The sequence below is a fragment of the Crocodylus siamensis genome, chromosome 5 (assembly GCF_052110815.1).
Source record: "Crocodylus siamensis isolate JL-2025a chromosome 5, ASM5211081v1, whole genome shotgun sequence".
NCBI classification, from domain to species: Eukaryota; Metazoa; Chordata; order Crocodylia; family Crocodylidae; genus Crocodylus; species Crocodylus siamensis.
The window spans coordinates 160,592,593-160,612,950 of record NC_143399.1 but is presented as its reverse complement, the minus strand read 5'-3'; the positions used below and the strand labels follow the sequence as shown (position 1 = coordinate 160,612,950).

Here is a 20,358-nt window from a genome sequence, read left to right as displayed (position 1 = left end):
TTTCTTAATCATCCAAACTTGACCATTAATGAGTTGCAGAGAAAAATGCTTTATAGAAATCAGTATGTAGTATCTCTTTCGTTTGGACAGTTTGCGACCATCACCAACTTGTACTAGCTAGGAAGAGAGTGGAAGCGTGAGAGCCTGTCACAGCACTTCTCACTTGAAAAGCAATTAACTTTGAGGAAAGCACAAAGCACAAAAAATGAAATTTAATGAATTAAAAAAAATCCTGCTGTTTTTACCAGAAAAGGAACTACTACTTTAAAACTAATCAAAAACATTGATTACTGACATTAATTTTAGACGCTTTTTACTCATCTTTACCAAGCTGTAGTAGGAAATGGTATCCAAATTACTAAATAAGCACCATTTTAAACCAACACATACTCCGGGGGGGTTTTGTTGGGGTTTTTTTTCTGTTAGGTCCCAACCCCAAATGCATCCACCATGGATAGGAGGCTTTCAGTAGCAAAGAGTTTGTTTTCTCTACTCTCTTCCAGAATAAGTAGCAGCAGCTACCATGATGAGATATTATATTAATATTTGAAACAATTATTTCAAGCCACTGAAAGACTGCTATCTGCCAACAGCAATCTAATTCCAAATATACAGAATCAATGAAGGCTTTTTATAATATTATCATGACAAGATGTAGCTACCAAAGTATTTAAATATAAACCAATGGCATAACCTGAATAATATTTATCTTGGTTGGAAATATAGGCAAGTTTAACTCTTTATTTTCAAGTACAATAGTGGAAACAATTATTAAAATCTTTCCACTTTCAAATTCTGACACTGAACAATAGCGCAAATTTATTTTCTTTAACAACCGACACTGGGAATCCATACTATCTACATTTTACATTAGGATAAATTGTTTTTTCCCCCTCATGCTTTAAGTGATGCTTTCAGAAAAAAGCTAAACTTATAACCACAGACTTCTAGTACTGCATTTAGTGTAACAAATTCCTAACTTTTTCTACTAGTGGCATTCAGTTGGGTTGGGGAGTAGGTAGTAAGGAGATAACCTGTTTAATATGTTTTTTACAATGTTTATGTATTATATTCTGGATTATTTTGTTCATTCAATCTACATTGGAAGCTCCCATTGTTTTCAGTGGAAGTGGTATAAGTAAACTTAGATGAAATGTCATTTCTTTAGGCTTATATATTACCAAGACTCTTTATAGAAGACAATAAATGGCAGTGTTCTATAAAAATCTCAGGTGTTAAAAGTGCCTATAAAATTTTTCTTTTTATTTGGCAAGGATTCTTCATACAACTCACTTGACTCTTATCTAATAAGCAAATTTTCTGACCTGGTGAAAACCCAGTGGGGTTCTGAACTCATAGGAGAAACCTGGTCAGTTGCCACTGATCTTAAAAAGGGTCAATATGTTTTAAAATTTCATGGTCATTTTCCTGGCTACAGAGCATCATGAAAAGAAATATGTAAACACTCCTGATGCTGCCAAATTGGCAGAGTTCTAGTTTAGGAAGTTCCAGAATTACATAAATGGACAAATCTAGCAATGGATAAACAAGCCTAATTTCAAAATCTCCTTCTTGACTAAGCTAACTTCTGCAGACATTTCAGCAGAGCTAAAAAGCAGCATCCCAAACACCCAGTATATTGTCAATAGTGGTGCAAGTTTAAAAAACTTTATTTTTAAACACTTACTAAATAAATCAGGAGTTCATATTAATAAATACACACTCAGTGGGGTTCTAGTAGTCTTGCATAAACTCAGTTATTTCAGTTATATGATAAAGTCCTTGCAAATTCTTTAAAAGTTGTCTCTCTCTTTTAAGGGCTAAAACAATAAGGTAGACCAAAATGTGGAGATGCTTTAAAATGTTTCTAAAATAATGGGATAGGTTTATTATTTATATTTAACATCCTGAAAAGATTTACAAATGAATATGAACGTCAATAGTTTGGTTGTAAAGCACATTTGTTATACTCACCATATGATATACACAGCATTTACAAGATTTCTTCAACTTAGTCTAGACAGAGCTTTGTCAAATCATTTCTAACTTTATAGAGTTAGTTAAAGAGCACAAGGAAAAAACTTAAGGCTTTGAAAAAAAGCATGGAGTCTGAAGAAACAAGTGTAGCTATGAAGAAAAAATGCCACTCTAGTAAGTTACCTATAGGAATTATTAAGGGTGTGATCATTCCCATATTTTTGCTAAACTTGCAAAGCTGCTATGCATATATATTATCAAACTGACAGATTTCTTCTGACTTAAAAATCGGACAATTGTAATCATTTTCAGGAACAAAAGAAACACACCAGTGAAAGTAAAACTGAAAATTTGCCCCGACCCCCTGCCCTCATGAAAGAAAGAGAGAAAGAAAGAAAGACAGAAAGAAAGAAAATCATACCTTTCCATAAGTGGTCTTACAAACTTCTAGTTTGTTAAAATGAATTAAATAGACAAAACAGTCCTGCTACAATGACCAGAGGGAGACAGTCAATGGTGTAGCTGAAGATTATAGTAAAAGATTATCCTGTTGCAGTACATCCTACTTTCAGTGATTAGAAAAGAATTACATTAATACTTTTACTCAACTCCCTTTCTATCGGTTTAACAAAGACTCTTTGATTATATATAACACAGACACATGTTACTAGTAAAGATTTTTTTCTGAGAGAATTAAAACACCAGCAAAACAAAGAAATGTTCTTACAAACTAAAACCTTAACCATGCATGGCTATCAAAAAATCAGTCTGTTCCCTAGTGCCTCCAGTAATATTTCCTTTTTCTCTTATGGTAAGCAGTTGCAAACAGTCATCCCCACTCCCAAAAAACAAAACATGAATGCAATAAACAACATTATTATACTGAACTATACACTATGAGGAAAATAAAACATGCGTGAATATCCACAGTTCGTAAGTCAGGCTAAATTTTCAGAAAAGAGGCTTATTTATATCAAAATCATGTTAAAAATTCAGCCACAGCATTTTCCATTTAAATTTCAACCAAAAATACATTAGAGAGACAGACAAAGCATAAGAACCTTAAAGCCTGAAATAAACAGTATATTTAATATCAAGGGAAAACATCACAAAATATTGCTGAAGTGAACAAATATGCTTCAAGCAGCAGAAATCTCTTTTGCATTTTGCTGAAGTTCTCCTGTAGCAATATCTCATCCTTTTTATTACTAGTAAACCCATCTCTTAAAAGCCACTCTAAATTCAGATTTCAAATATATTGTTTTTAAAACCTTCATCCACAGAATTATGTGCTTTGAGAGATTACCTGAAATATTTAAAAAATGAAAGCAACTGTAAAACGACAAATGTCAGATTTTCAATTACCCCATTCGCAGTACTATAAAAAGTACAAGACATGAAGGAAAAAAAAATAAAACCCCAAGCAACTTATTCAGAATATCAAATAGCTTCTGAAAAATCTTCCTTAAGTATTTGATACACACCTAATGTTCTGTGTTGTGAACAAGGTGGAAAGAAGACACTTGCACTTAAATCTTGAAGCATCCCGTCCCGATGAACCCAGAGAAACTAATTTCTGCCATCAGAAAAGTACTCCACCAGAACACCAAATAATTATATGTGCTGCTCTAAAGGAAACAGCAAACCCAGTTCTGGCTGTATGCAGTCTCTCGAGGTACAATAATATAAACCTGATCAATTGCAATTAAAATCTGAACAGAGGCTTAGAACTTGAAGTCTTGGTGCATTAGTTCTTGCCAAAAGCAGATGTGATTGTGAGCTGGAAGCAATTTCTCCTGGTAATTTGTGATGACACTGGGTAGAGCAGCCCCAGAGTCCCCAAAGACAAACTCATCAGAGGCTCTAATGTATGCATGACACATGAGGTGGCTCTTTTAGAGCTCAATTAATTGGGCTGAACATTAAGACAGCAAGTTCAGGACTTTTTTTTCCTCCAGAGTTGTTTTTCTTCTTTTTTTACAAGCAGTTTTTTTTTCTCTTACCTTCTGCAAGCCATGTCTCCTGTAATTGGCTCAGATCTTGAAAGAGTTCTGAAAAAGGATGAAGACACATTTAAAAGACTCACACCTTTAGTCTTTAAAAAGGTGAAAATGTTAGAAAAAGTGTATTTTCCCAAAGAAAATACATGAGAATTTTACTTTGCAAATCCTACATACAGACAGAAAAGGGAAAAAACCAGACATATCCTAGTCACAACTATACTAGTTTACATCTTTTTTCTACTAAAGGAGCCTAACCAAATATTTAATTGACTCTGGAACTAATAATCAGAATCCAGAGATACCTGTGTCTAAATCTAACACATTTCTCTCTTTTCTTACATTTATAGCAGAAAATGCTTATTTGGCAACCCGAAAGTGAAGTTCAGACGAAAATTTCTTGGATTCTAACATTCCGGTCCCCCTAGACCACCTCTAATTTTTTCACAGGCAAAACTCCCATAGAACTCAATGAGAACTTTACCAGACCAAAGACTGTTTTTTGCCCCCACTTCCCCACTCTCTTATTTTAAAATAACTATCCAGCACAAATAAATCGGGGTAAAAATTAGCAAATAACATGCAAAACGGGGGGAAAAAAATCAGTGTTTTTGTTAAACACACAATTTAACCTTTGATATTAATCTTTATGCACTAGTGATAACACTGTTGCAATATAGGTTGATTACATTATCCTGCACAATGTTATCAAGTGGCATCATCTCTTCCATGGACCAAAATCTGCAAGGATTTAGTCCATTTGCAACCTCACTGAAATCAGCAAGGATTACACTGATGGGTGTAAGGCAAAGCAGAATTTGACCTCATTTCGGGGGCGCAGTAACTCATCTACAAAAATTTGCCCAGCAAAGCTACGACTTGCTATGATGTCTGCATTGATGAAGAATTCATTCTTAATTCACTAAGTTTTTGGAAAGAAACTTCTTCTTAGCAGATATCTATTGCACACATTTAAAAGTTACAGGCTCTTGTCCATATCGTGCGATGCTGCTGCTGTTTTTTTTACTTTGAGAAATCTTCTAACTAAAAACCAGCAAGTGATTTGGCTTTCAGTGGGTGCTACAAAGGGCCGCTCACAAATCCTTTAAGGTTTTTAAACACACAGATGCAGGATCCTATTGTGATAGAAAATGCATAGTTATAAACAAACTCCTTTTTGACAAACCCATGCAGAAGCTAACTAGCCCTTGTAAATTAGGAGAATGTTATTACCAAAGCACTTAAAAGCTCCAGTTTGGATCAGCAGCTTGCTCACCTTAGTCCATAGGGCTACCTATGTGAGTATTTCATCACTACTCATGTGAGTAAGGTTTAAAAAGTTGGGCCTATAAAGCCTAGTCAATTTTGGGCTTAAATCTCCCAAGGCAATTCTCATCAGCACAATTTCACTGGTGTTACCAAGTGCTAATGTAGACAGACTACCAACAGCTACTGTATTCAGCCCTGCCCTAAGACAGAGATTCAAATACCAGCAGCTGGTATATACCAACAGTCTCACTCTAGCTACCACTCATGGAGTTGTGCCAGTAGCAGCTAAAGTGAAAATTTTTGTAAAAATAGGGGGGGGGAAGGAGAGTTGCAGGGAGGGATTACTGTACACAAGTCCTGAAGGCAAAGAAGCCAGGTGCATTTTATCCTTAACGTGTGTCATTGTGTCAGGAGTTGCAAAACATTCTCACTCAAGTGCACGTCATTTATGTACCAGATGTGCAGCAATACTTAAAACGCAACAGGGTGAGTGAAGGAGGGAACATCAACTTCAGCAGCCAAGTGCCTTTGCCAGTTTGTTTCACAGCCCTAAATGCAATTTTCTTGTCTTATTTATACAAATTGATCTAGACAAACATATCTCCAAAATAAGTACATAAAGAGTTCTCCTGAAGCTCCTATGCATTTCTAAGTAAAACAGGGGAGAAGGGGGGGGGGGGTGGTCTCACCTTCTGAATCATGAGCCAGGTCTCTGTTAATGAATTTTCTTTTCCTGACATTTGTTGGTCTCTCATTACAGTTTCTCCCACGCGTATTCTATAAACAGGAAAGATCAGTTACTTAAAAAAAACAAAAAACAAAACCCTCAGATTTCTAGATTTAAACCAAAATATTCAAAACCTACACAGAGTCCGTACATTTTCCACAGAGAAAATTACTATCCCAGAGCTTCTAGTCTTAAATTTTACATGCAGTTTATAGACCAGCATTCTCCTGAGTGCCTCATGCTCAGGGGATCCCAGTGCCTAAATGCAACACAGCTCCATGTGCAGATGTACAGATACATATGGAAAATGCTCCAGCACCAGCACAGGGCTAAACATAGAATTTTAGCCTTCTTCTGAAACCTGCGCACCAACATAAAAATCCCCTTTACTTAAGCTATTCAGGAGATCTCGGACATAAGGAGATCACAATAGGCTGCTTTGTTTCCCCAGTGTTATTTGTAAAATTGCTTGCAACAGCCTGAAAACAAACACACACAAAAAGTGTTAACGTTGGTCTTAACTTCATTCTCAGTGTTACAAGCAAGCCCAGCCAGAAACTTTGAATGCAGCAGCTGCTGCTGCCCTCCTCTCCTACTCATCGTGTGCATGGTTTGTTTGATTTTTTTTTTAAATCATCCAGACATTTGTCTTGAAAAGAGCAGGATGCTTTATTGCAATAACTCAAAGATAAGCCTATCTTGTAGGCAAAACAAACCAGACACTACCGGCAAAACTCCCCCAGACATGTTAAGTCCGAGTCAAGTTTATAAACACCAACTTTGGAGCTGATCACTCACATTGGTGACCATGTAAGGCACTTGCTGGTCATAAAATCCATCCATCCTGCAGCTCTTCCACAAGTCTTAGCTGACTCTTATTTTCTGGGCATTTGATCTGCAGCTTTCCTCAGGATCTGGACTGCAAGCAGCCTGGAGGGGAATACAAGATGGCTTTTAGATTTAAAAAAAAAAAAAAAAAACATGAATGAACTGCTTGAATTTGCATACCTAATTAACCTCAAAGAGTCCCATTCATAAAAAAAAACAAAACAAAAAACAACAACCCTCCCTTCCTTGCCTTCACCTGGGTTACAAGGCAGTGCCGGGAAAACGCCGAGCAAAAGCACTTTGAACAGTAGCCGAAAGCAAAACAAGAGGCAAGGTATCTATTTACACCGCTCCTGTCTCCCCAGAGCGGTGTGTGTCAGTGGCAGCACTGATTCGCAAACGTGTGCAGAACTAGTAATGGCGAACAACATGACTCGCTTTGCACCTAACGGAGTAGAGAGCGAGCGAGCCAGACGCGGAGCTACCTTGTTTCAAAGGATCATTTTTGCAACCCACGACCATGCAATTATCTGGAGCTACGGGGAAAAGTTGCTGGAAAGACCCACCTGAAGGTAACGCAAGGCGATCGGCTGCAAAAAATTCCCTCCAAATTTAATAAAAACATTAATTATTCCCCAGCACTTCCCCCTTGGAAGCAGAAAGCGCCACTGACAGAGCTCAAATCCGTGGTTTTTCCTCTACTTCTCCTCCAGGGGCCTCCAAGCCAAACTGATGGATCTCTGCCTCCCATTGGCTCTCTGTGTCTTTCACAGGATCAGATTTCTGCCTGTCAGTCAGGCTGCCTCTCTCCCTCTTTTCCTCAGGGAAAAAGGTAAAAGCTGGATCCTGCCGGATCCTGCTGGATCCATCCGATGTTTGGCCCCTTCAATCTGTTGCAGTAATGCAACTGCTTGTTTCTGGCTGACAAAAAATAGCTGTCCCAGAGCAAGGAGCATCACCACAGCCACCCCAAACTGAGATCCTCCAGGATCCAGTGCAAACCCCACTGCTTCCAAAGAGATCAAGTTTTGCTGCTTTGATTTTTGTAATGATGTAGCATGGCATTATATCCCTGACCAGTTGGATCCTGTCAGTTTTTGGCCCTTGCACCCCCTTTCTCTTGCTTGGACAGTGAACATCTGGATCCATTTCTATTGCATAAAAGGGCTGAAGACCAATGTAGTCCAGTACAACAGCATCACAAAAGAGTGTCACAGCCAGCAAATTTGAACCCTACCAAATTTTGGCCGCAAATCCCAAACCAGTACCATTAAATATAATATTTTGGGATCTGGATTATTTTAGTGAGCAAGGAAAAGATGCAAATATACAGCCTTTAGACAGTAAACCAGAAATAAAAGGCATTCAGTAAAACTGGAGCTGGGCAAATTAGAGTTTTTGAATCTTCCCAGAGCTGTTGAGATCCAGAATTTTAAACTGAGTAATAAGAAGCAAATGTTTCTGTTATGATGGTACAATTTCTGTGGTTTGTGGCCAAAATTTGGCTGGTTATAGACCCTGATTCTGGGTTTTGTGGCACCGTTGTACCAGGACGCGGCAAGATTTGGGTGTCTGACGTGTTTTAAGTGTCTATTGCAGCAGAAATTGTAAGATGAAGTGCAAAGGTCCAACTGCTTTGCTTTTCTTTTGCATAACAGGAGCATCTATAATAGGTTTTTATTTAGGCAGTGTCTCCACGATGGGAAGAACCAAGGGACAGAATAGAATATTTGTGACATTGATTTGAAAAGACATATCACGGTTCCAATTCTGAAGGTTCAGTAGGTGTGGCTAAGTGAGTTCGTTCTTTAACTAAATGGAGCCCCAAATGGGAGAATCATCTAACTTAACCCTCCCCTTTTTTTCAAGATACTGCAGGCAACAATTTAAAAAAAAATGAAAAACTTTGGGGGACCAACGCCCCTGACAGAGTCCTGGGCGTCCCACAAAATGACACTAACTCTGGTTCAGGTTAGCATAGCTGTCAAAGGGGATGTACAATTATTACATCGCAACTGGTGGAGTCGTAGTTTCACTCGTTGAAATGCTGCGTGAACAAGCATTCAAAGGATTTACAATTATTTTAAAAGGCCCATGCAGTAGAAATGTCCACTACATCAGACCAGGTTGAAACCTAAATTTGATTGAGGTTCAAGTGTTTGAATGAACACCTGTACACATTGCCAAAAGACTGAAGCCACTGTGGTGCTCTCTGGCATCCAATGTGCCTTGCTCCCTCTTCTCCCCCCTCCAGGGAGATGCTCTTTTTGGGCTGCAGTGAAGTCTGTTCTAACAGCCCAAATCACACAAACCCATCCCCCTGAAGGCTGAGGAGCTGGGAAAACTCAACCCTTCTCCACAGCCTCCAGGGCTTTAAATGCCACCATGCTGCAGAGCTCTGATTGCAGGGTCTCATGTACTGTAGTTGGGCAGTATCCTCCCCCATGGCACTTGACAGCCACACACTTGCTGGCATGGGGTTTAATATATGGTTGGGGGGGAGATATTCCCCCATGGCATATTAAAGCCCCATGCTTGCAGCTCCACACAAGCGCCTCTAATGTACATTAATTTGCTTTTGCTACCGTGCATTAAGCATAGTACCTCTAATATGAGGTACTCCATAAATGCTCATTAGGCTGCCCTAATGCGCAGCAGCAAAGGTGCATGCCTTTTTAGAGACGCTTAATGCTCAGTAGCCTATTTCTACTGCGCTGTTTTTGACATGACAATTTATTGTGCAGAAGAAGAGGCTACTGCAGATTAAAGCATACATGTAGATGTGCCCATGGTAGTTTTTCACACCAATCTAGAGCTACATGCCTGTGGCCCAATGTGCAGGGTGTGGGAGCAGAGCTCCATAGTTTAACGTGGGGGGAAAAGCTTTCCCCCACAAGGCTTGAGTGCCCTGAGCTCTGGCCATGGTGGTGGGGCTTCCCATGGCCAGAACCCTAGCAGCATGGTAGAGAAAGCCCTCCCGCATCACAGCAGGGGCGCAGCTCACCATGGCCAGAGGCCCAACTAGCTCTAGCTGCTCACGAGTAAAGCCCCTGCACTGCACCTAGGACCCAGTTTCAAAAGGTGTCAGAGAGAGTTGTGAGGTGGTAGAAGTGCTCCCTTGCGACCAGCAGTTAATTAGTCCTGACTGGTGTCCTGGCCTGCTGTTACCTGTTTCTAGGCAGGAGGAAAATCTACAAAGCATGCTGGGATGCATGCTCTGAACCCCTCCTCCCACTGGACTGGGTGCTGTTAGCAGTGCAGGGTGTCTGTGGAGCACACAGGCCACTTCTAACTAATTTCAAATGGCTTAAACTAAGTGGCTGAACTTCAGCTGGTTGCATTGAATGCTTGTATACATCCTTAGTGTGGTGTCGCTATGCAACACAGCTAATTAGCTGGGATGTGGTGTTCACCTGTATGCCCTCAGCAGACACAACAGGATGTTGATGGGTGCTGTGGGAATATTCTAGAGGTGGGTAGGTGGGAGGGGATGGCTGATGCAAGACCAATGTTTCAAATTCAGGACCTAAGTCCCATATCAGGAACTTTTGGGGGGTGCTAGACACAGCCCTGAAATTCAAGCCCATGCTATAAAATTAGGAACAGTTGGCTACTCCGCCAAAGGTTCTGTGATCTTCCTGCAATGGGTATAAACGCATGTGGAAAAGGGTTTGAACAAATTTTCTGGACCTGTTTTAACAGTCTGCATCTTATTCCTTTCATGTTACTTAGTTTGGAAAACTACAGTTGCTTCATCACTTTTTGTATTAGGTTCAAGGAGTCTCATTTCACTGGGATCCAAAGGGCAAGAGCAGCAGCCAGGTCCTTAAAAAGTCCTGAATCCTCACCCCCTGCCACTGCCATCACCCTGCTGTCTTCAGCTGCCCCTGGCACCGGGGGTGGGGGAGCTCCAGAGCTGCTCCTGCCCTACTCCAGCCAGGCTTCTTAAGTCAGACTCCCCTGTTCCTCCTTGCACGATCCTCCTGGTATTCCCCACCAGCTCAGGAACAGGCACAGGGATGGGAAACCTGATCCCCACCACAAGTACCACGGTCCCTGCCTTCTCTAGCTCCCCATGCAGCCTAGCTGGAGTGAGACGGGGAGCTCTGGAGGTTCCTCTGGCCCCCTGGGCAACCAGAGACAGCAAGGACAGTGGCAGATGTGGGCAAAGAAGGGAGCAGGGAGAAAGAGAGGATGGGAGAGAGGTGATATGTTGCTGAGGATGGAGGGAATAAGACAGGGTACTGAGAGCAGGTTTAGGAGAGGGGGGACTAGATTCTAGCCTGATTCAGGGTTTTTTAAAAAGTTGCCAGCTGCTGCTTTCACAGTATGATCTGCCTGTTCTGTTTGGGGGTGGGGGGAAGCTGGGAAGAGGGGTGCAGCCACCCATACCTACCCCTTACAAAATCCTGGATCAGCCCATGTCTAATGTTTCCCCACAACTCTCTCCCTCTTTCTTCTTCTCTGGCTTTTTCCCACCATGTCTAGCCACTTGCTTTCAAGTCACTTAGGAATAGAATTTCAAGTTTTGACTAATCTAGTTACACTTCTACATGCATTTGAAGGAAAACAATTTACCATCATCAGCTTGCCTTCTTGACTTTTTTTTCCTCTATGTGTGTGTGTGTGTGTGTGTGTGTGTGTGTGTGTGTATGCATATTATGTATTACACACACGCACACACAGGCACAAGGATGTTTCAGAAAGTAATGGCATTTTGAAACAAAGCATTTTGCATGCAATGATCATATACTGGACCACATCGCTTCTCTAACAATGAGTGCATTTGACAATGCTGCCATCATCATGTCCCACTGCTGTGAAGTTTCCCAGCTGTTGAATACAAAATGGTTTTATTTCAAAATTGCTGTTACTTTCTGAAATACCCTTGTATATATGTATGAGTATATATAGATGCATGCCTAGGGTTATAGTACTTCATGATATTTAAACATTATTAGAAGAGTTTTATAAACAAATGTTCATGTGTGCATGCCCAGTCCTTGTACCATGACGCATTCCCACCCCTTTTAGCTATTCCAGCTCCCTTAAAGTAGAACTGGGCCCTCAGTAATGTTCCAGGTTTTAGCAGAATTCACTGGATGATGTCAAAGCTACATAATAATTCCACCATCATACTCGTCACCTACTTACATCAGTGCCAGAACAGTCACTGAATTAGAAGCGGGGAAGGATGTTATGGCCAGTGATGGGAGGGGTGGTCAACATGCTGACAGTGTCCCAATACCTATGGTTGAGGAGTCTTGAGGCTATTTTAGCAAAGCTTCATCAGATCTGAGAAGAGCTGAAGTACAAAGCTGGCCTAAAGCCACCTTTTACCTATTCCTACATCCCTCCTCTGTACTGAGTGCAATTTCATTAAGTATTGAGAGAGAGATACTTGCAGGCAAAAAAACAATTTTCCCTTGGGAACTGAAACAAATGTCTTTATATGGAAATTCAAAAACAATCCTGTGAAAAAAATCATTAACTATGATCAATCCATCTGAAAGCTGGTGGGAAAATTCTAATTATTTATTATAGGATTTTTTTTTAAATGCTATGCTATCTTTTTTTTGGGGGGGGGGTTAGTTTTTGGAAACTTTTTTAGACAAAAACTTTTTTTGGAAAATTTCTAATTCCTCATTGGATAACCAGGAAAAAAAATAACCAAATTGAAAACTTTCCAAATAGTGTTTTGTTTGTTTGAAAGGCCATTTTGCATTTAAAAAAAAAGTTTTGACAAGAATGCCAACTCGCTAATTGCAATACTTTACAAGCAAGGTACCATATTTTTTCCATATACAAAGCGTGCCTTTTCCTCCCAAATAATACCCTCCCCTGTACACACATACAAAATCAGGGTTCATGTTTTATAAAGGAGGGAAGCTGCTCTTTACTACAGAAGAACTCTGAGAGACACTGCACATGCCATGGAGCTGCCAGGATGGCTGTTGCTTGTGTCTGCTGAAGGGGCAGACTTGTGTTAACCCTCTCACAGCCATAGGAATTGGCTAAACACTGTAGCCTGTGCTGGAACCAGCAAGTGAGCTGTTGGTAGTATCTTGGTCAGGCTTGTGATATGGAAGCCACACTTTATTTACAGGAACCTATATAAAGAACTACATACTAAGCAGATCTACACGTGGCTGTATGGCATCATTGTTACTGCACCATCATTTAGTACTTTAGTACTTTTGGAAGTACAGTAACAGCCTGTAGTGTGCTGTGCCAGCCACACACAGTTATTTTTAGCTGCTACATTACCATAGCAGCACACTACAACGAGAGAGCATGTTGAGGCATCACAATTTTTGCCCATCAGTGCCACACTAAAGAAGTAATGGTCTTGCTACTGCCCTTTGGAAGGGGCCTAACCTTGCATGGCACAGAGCAAGTCCTCCTGTAAGTACAGAGCATCCAAAAAGTGTGGCATTGAAGGAGACAGTCTACCACACCAGGAAGTTCCTGATGTCACACTTTCTGGACACTTCTGGGCACTCCAGGGCTTAATGGCACACAATCAGCCATGACTCTGAAACCATTTTCTTCTTCTACTTTCTGCCTTCCAAAAACAAGGTGTCTCTTTTATTTGGGGGAGTGTTGTATGCAAGAAAATACGGTATTTACTTTCCTCTGGAAATACATATGCTCATTCACACTGAAACAAAATTTCAGTTTATATTGCATACATTATTTGCAATATAAACTGTGTGAAAGGGCAGAAGAGTATGTTCTTGTTTAAGGTAAAACTGCCAGTGCTCTAACATAAAAGAATAAAGTAGGCCAACCGGGGCAAGGCAAAGCTTTGATAGAAGAAGAAACAAATGAGCAACCCTCAGGATATCCTTATCGTAATGAGGATGCCAAATAAAACCAATCAGAAACAAACAGTGAAGACCATGTCTTAGACATGATGCCAGGTAAGATTTTGAAACACAACTATAATATACAGTATATCCAGGTTACTGAAGTGAGACACTTCCCCAGTATTTAGGAATATGGGCTAATGAATTCAAAAGATAAAATCAGAGGTACCCTCAACCCAAACTACTATACAATTATCTGTGTGAGCAGCAACACCAAGATATTCTGTAACAGCCTCAAAAATAACAATACAGTATGTGACCAGCTATAGCATAATTCATACAAATCAAATTACATTTATCCCAAAGAAATGGACCACTGCCCACATTTTAACCTGCCAGTGATGTCTTCCTATATGTTAACAGCAGTTAATATGTTATGATGCTCCCAGAATACAATATTCAGGAACAAAAAAATATTTTTTTAAAAACCCCAAAACATAAAAAAAGATATTTGCCTACTTCATTGATTTTTGTAAAGCTTTTTATTCAGGGATTGAATCCAGGCATCCAGGATTAAACTATAAATTGGTACAAAATAGCACTGGAGGAAAAAAGCACATAATGATTACCTCCATATGCTATAATCTATCAGATGTAGTATTTAAAAATAATGTGCAAATGGGATCTTCAAGAAAATAAGGAGAAAAACAGAGAAATAATCCCATTCCTGTTTCCACTTTCAACACATGAATCAGTGTATCATATCTAATAATTCTGACATTATATAGAACTCCCACTAAATGTTAGGAATGTCATCTCTACTTATAGTGAACACCTGGTCATACTAAAACTAATGTAAGATAGTCTTCAGGGACACATACATACTAAAAATATGTAACAATATATATTGGAAAACAAAATTGTCTGGAAAATAAGCAGCAATGAACCAATTTTTATTACGCAAAGATGAAAACTCAACATGTCTTAAATATATACCCAATCCTCATAATAAATAAATGAAGACACGTGAGATTGCTGAGAATGAAAAATGTGCTGAAAGAACAGGATCCAATAGTCCTAAACTAATATGACCTATGGGACAGAACACTCACACAAGATTTAAGAGACATGGGCTTTTGTTTTGGATCTGCTAGCAATGTTGGGCAAATTACTTCTCCAGGCCTCAGTCTCCTAATCTTCAAAATGGGATTAAGCCTTCTTGTCCTATTAGTAAAGCACTTTGAAGTATATGAATGAAAAGTGTGTAGGTATTATTAATAGTTGACCAGGTGGAGTGATTACTTCCTGGGCATTTATAAGAAATACATGAACTTAGCTTAGAAAGAGAAGAGATGAAGCTTGGCAAGAGGATGAGTAGATTCTTGGGAATGGGCACTGCCAAAACAGTTTATTTTAAGGGACAGCCTTGTTTTATTGGCATAGTGGAAGGACATGTATGTACATATACACACACATCCCAACACCTATTCTAACCCACCTACATAAAACCACCCAAACTACAGATTTCAGTCCTTCCACTGGGCTCAAGAGTTGTGGGAGCCTCAAGCACAAATACCTTTCTATTTTGATGGGGAGTGTAGCAGGGCACTAAGATGTGCCTGCTCCTTTAAGGGTAGAAACTGCCTGGCCAGAGAGCCCTGCAGGCTAAACAGAGCTCCACAGCTGCAGGTTGCCTGAACAACAGCCTAATGAGATAATTGGCCAGCACCTGCAAGTGGTCAGATGATCAGAAGGAGGTAGGGCTCTGCAAATACATAAGCTCCGGGCTAGAGCTAGGTGTTACTCTCTCTCTGGAGACTGCTAAGGAAGGAGTACAGTATTCAAGAGCTACCCAGAGACCTTTGGTCACCAGCTTTGATGTCTAGAAGGACTGTAGAAGCCTATAAGGTAGCCAGGACTAGGAGACACTATCCTAGGGTAGGAGTTTTGTCTTCTAAAAGGGGCAGGGCACAGTCTTCATTATTAGGGTAATGCTATAGCTCAGGCAGCTTATGTTTATGTTGTTGTATGAACAATGGACTGGGAGAGGCTAATGGGGAAGAGGAAGCCTCATTGGGGCACACTAGTGTACAGAGCCCCAGGTGCCTGAGGGGGCGTAGAGAGACAGATACCAGAGAGGAGAGGCACTGAGGCAGGTGCAGAGAGACAGGAGCCAGAGAGGAGAGACACTGAGGAAGGTGCAGACAGCCAAGTGCTAGAGAGCTCTGTGCCCGAGGGCTACAGCTACACAGGGGCTGTAGGGCCCAGCACCCGAGGGGTGCACAGAGGTAACAATATTGGTAACATCTTCAAGGTATGGGACACAATAAGGGAAGGTTGGAGTCATGTGTACACCCCTAGACATACGGCTCATAAATGGGCAGCCTCCTGCTTTAATGCCACTATTCTTATTTAACAACAAAGGTGTGTCAGGAGAGACTGGACAGATTGCCCTAGACAGGTGGCTGGGCCAGTATTGTGACTGAACCTGGGAGCTTGCCCTTGTCCCATGGAGCAACTGGAAGAGGAAATGGAAAGTCTCAGTTCTTAACCTCCCAAGCTCACCTGTGCTTTGAAGCATCAGACCAACAGGAGTGGAAATTCTGGTGCTCTTTAAACCGCTGATAAAACATGCTATGCAAAGGCTTTTGTGTACGTATGCCTTGCCATAACCATTCCAAAGATGATTAGGGATGCAGAGAACTATTCTTTAGGCATCAGATTGCCTTAATCTTGCATCTACAAACCTGAGAGTAGAAAAAATATTACAAGAACTCTTAACAGTGGCTGCAGAGCATAACTGGGTCACCTAGCCACCATAATCAACACGTGGAGAATAACACTAAAGTTTAGATGCCATCTCAACCAAAGCAGCAAATAGTCCCTCCACCACAAAATACCAAGAGCAATTCAAATGATAGGATGATCAACCCTTACCTATTATTACTTCCTAGGTTTAACAACACTCATTTCCTGACCAGTAGAGCAAACAGGCATACCCAAAATCAAGAAAAATACTCCAAATGCTGGACTGACACCTAAAATAGCAGTATGTGATTAACTGGGAAAAATAAAACAGGGTGGTTGTACATGTTAACAGGACCTTTCACAAGCGGCATAAGAGAAAGAGGTTCCTTGTTAACCATCCTTCCACTTACATCCATGTAAGTGCCAGTCACAGTTCAAAATCTGAGACTTAAATTCACTAGTTGGGACACTAGCTATGCAGAGACCTCATGCAACACCCCTACTTCAGACAAGTGTTCAGTGTCACAATTACATCTATAGTATTTTATGAGCTCCAGGGCATTGGAGAAAAAGGTACAAACATTGAGACTGAATATGTTCAGGTGCCTGTAAACATTTTGCTTGAGGTTATTATCCATGTTTTTGAAAAAGGGGTATCCTACAGGATCCTCAAAAGCCTGCTGAAATCAAAAGGGTAGTTCGAGGACAATTCCTCTAACACAAATTTGAGCGAGACAGACCTAAGCTGCCCTTCCAACCTCTCCATAAAGCCTAGCGTAGAAGTATTCTGGGAGGATATAAAGACCATGGTACTGGGATTGTGGGCTATACTGTTACTCCTTGACAACCTAAAACACATGACACCAGTGTGGATGGGGGATGGGATAGCCATCTATAATCATTTAAAGCCTCTTCTTAGAGAGATAGTATAGAATTTCACCCTGAGCTCACACTAGGTTTCTTCAGAAGTTTAAAGTAGCTGTTAGCAAAGTAATACACATACTGATTACCACAAACCCATCTGTGGGGTAACTCCATTTGACCCACTGCCATACTTGCTTGTGCAAAACTTTTCTGTGGGATAACTCCTCATCCCTGTGAAACTCAGGTCCACTGACCTTATGCTGGACCTCGCAGCTGTAGCAGGAGAATCTCTGCATGTTCCAGGTTGTTACCCTTGGGTTGTGAAAGAATTGTATATCACCCTTTCCTTAGAAAGGGTTAGTTTGAAATATCACTCACCCAGAGATCACTTTTTACCACAGGCAATCAGTAACAACACCACAGGCACCACAAGCAACAAGAGGATTTATTATATAGAAGAAGATTGTACAAGAAAAACTGACCATAAGTTTGCAGACAGAACAAGTAAAGTTGTTTTACCCTCTCATCTGATTAACTACCTAGTACTTAAGAGAGTCCTGCCACTATTCTCAGAGATTAGTCTTCCTCCTGCCAGCCCTGACTACTGTGCTCTTGAACTCCTCTGAAGCCTGAGAAAAGCCAAAGACCCTAGTAACTTCAGATAGCCCTTAAAACACTCTCCAAGACAGCCCCGCCCCCGCCGCCACCAGTATAGTCCCAATTCTTCCTGAGTCTCAGAATCCTATAGAAATTTATTTCCTGCCAGGGAAAGCCAGCATTCCTCTGGATAATGGGCCATTTCACCTAACTATAGTGCTGTTGTTTTTTCCTACTAAAAACAGACAATACCTTGGGTGCCCACCCACCAGTGGCTCCTTTTGTCTGTGATTAGGAGTGATTATTGTCCTTGCCCCAGAATACAGTGGAAAGAGATACTTAGCAGTTTACCCTACACTTTTCCTGAAGTATCTTTCTCAGTTTCTTTGCCTAAACCACCTTCAAAATAATAAAGAGATATATAGACAGTGTAACACAATCCATACAAAGAGGTAAGTGACATGGGCATTTACACAAGACCACATGTGCCATATCAGTGCAACAACAAGAAAAATCTGTATAACAATGAATGCTCCCAAGACTTAGTGGGGAACATGACACTGATATTATGTAATTTTATTATAGACACACTCACATTATTATCAAGCTAATTGTCCTTTCATTTGCCACACAATCTATCCTACCTAAGTGCTCCCTCCTACACACACACATATATCTGACTGTAGTCACCTCACCTTTCAAACCCAAACAGCTACCATCCTTCCTTTGCACTGGATACCAACACAATATCATATGGTTCCAAGAAAAATGTAGTAGTCTGTAGATAAGAAAAGTGTGCAGAAATCTAAGAAGAATTTTCAAGACTTAAAATATCAATGCATTTGACAAGTAACTGACATGGTTTTCTTTAAAAACACAGTATTAGTTAATGCCTTCCCAAACAGTAAATGTGCTACTTGTGCTTACACACATGTTGGTTGTAAATTCCACAGCACACATAAAAACTGAAGTTTGGTTTTGTGTCCTGGGATGTTGCTCTGGTAGGTAGGTGTGGAGGAGAAACAAAAAGGAAAATATGATTTTATGTTTTTTAGCACAGAATTTACTTAGTGTGTCTACATAGCAGATAGACTGTTGGTTCTATAGATTTCTCTTGCATGAAAGAAGTAGGTGATTCAGTAACACAAATATTGTTCCCAGCTCTGCAACATTATGTAATTTTAATACACAATGTACAATATTAATATTTATTTTTATTATGGCAGTGTCCAAGACCTTCAGTGATCCATCAGGGCCTCACTGTAGTTGAAACAAGGTGGACACAAAACAAAGACCCAGAAAGCTTCTAATTTGTCAGACAGTAGATCAACAGAACAGACAGATGAGTTGGGGCAGACAGAGGATAAGGTAACAAAACAGGGATCTAAGCTTGCTGTCTAACCAGTGCAAGACAGAAAGAATTCATAGCAATTTCAGGAAAAGAGGGATTTTGGAACTATTTAAAAAGAGGACTGAGATTTCAGAGGGATCTGTTCTCCATGCATGTGAGACCGCATGAAAGAAAAGGCCAAGGGGTGTCTATCTGTGTGCGGCGAGGCTCCTCTGATGTGATGTTATTGCAGCACATCGAAACAGACTTGATTAATCGAGTCTGCTGAAGCATAGTAATTCACACTCCAGCAGACTCTAGTGTCTCATGTGTTAGTGTTCCCAGGCTGAAAAATGGTGGTGAGGGCACTTTAACTAAAGCTCATTTGATGAGCTTTAGTTAAAGCACCCCTGCCACCATTTTTCAGCACAGGAACCCTGATACAGGAGATGCTCCAGGTTTTGCTCTAATTAAAGCATGCCCCCACTCCCACCCCCAGAGCATGTATATAAACACCCAAGAAGATGACTAATAGAAAATCAGGGCTGTTATCATTTACCTATGTGATGATTGGTATAAGATCTAGTGCATGAACTAGTGTCCCAGGTGAATCTAGGCCTCAACTTGTGATAAGCCCTTACACAGATGCAAGTGGGAGGGAGGCAAGCAAGAACAGGTCAAACTAAATCCAACGAACTTGAATTTAATATGGTAGACAAGGAGAAACAGTGGGGAGAGACAGGTAATGTGACAGAAAAGTGATCCTACCAGAAGCATTTGGAATGGACTTGTAGGCAAGGACATGGTGTCAAAGTCGGAGATAAGTAGATTACAGAATGAGCTGTGAAATAATTAGGTCCTGAACAAGAGCCTTGTCAATCTGGATAAGAAGGAAAGTCCTTGCTATGTTGCATAAAAACAAGTAACAAGAGAGAGATGAGCTGAAGAAGATGCCAAGGGACTGTGAACGCCTGGGTGGAAAATGAAGTTTTCCACAGTGAGAAAGAAACAGGGAAGAAAGGAAAGCTTGGGAGAGAAGATTAATAGCTCTGTAATGATCATTTTGATCTTAAATTGCTCAGTTGGACTAAAATATGGAATTCAATGGAAGGAGAATGAGACACATTTATGAGTCATCACCAAAGAGTTGCTGTCTGTAGTCATATTCTGTATAAAAGTGTAGAGAGATAGGACGTAAAGATGAACACT

At 40.5% G+C, this 20,358-nt stretch overlaps 1 protein-coding gene across 3 annotated transcripts in view; it reads right to left on the bottom strand.

Annotated features, from left to right (window-relative positions):
* The window catches only part of ETV1 (ETS variant transcription factor 1), a 77,671-nt gene extending 70,163 nt beyond the window's left edge, over positions 1–7,508 (bottom strand). The window contains exons 1-4 of one of the 3 annotated variants that reach the window (XM_090046889.1): positions 7,368–7,508; positions 6,772–6,903; positions 5,936–6,023; positions 3,981–4,028 (exon numbers count right to left, since the gene is read on the bottom strand). In XM_090046889.1, coding sequence (XP_089903015.1) covers positions 3,981–4,028; positions 5,936–6,023; positions 6,772–6,816 — 181 coding nt within the window. In that variant the 5' untranslated portion in view covers positions 6,817–6,903; positions 7,368–7,508. Of the gene's footprint in view, positions 1–3,461; positions 3,701–3,980; positions 4,029–5,935; positions 6,024–6,771; positions 6,904–7,057; positions 7,196–7,367 lie in introns of those variants that run through there. The other 2 variants (XM_090046890.1, XM_090046891.1) reach the window with 2 other exon arrangements.
* Between the last annotated feature and the right edge of the window lie 12,850 nt (positions 7,509–20,358).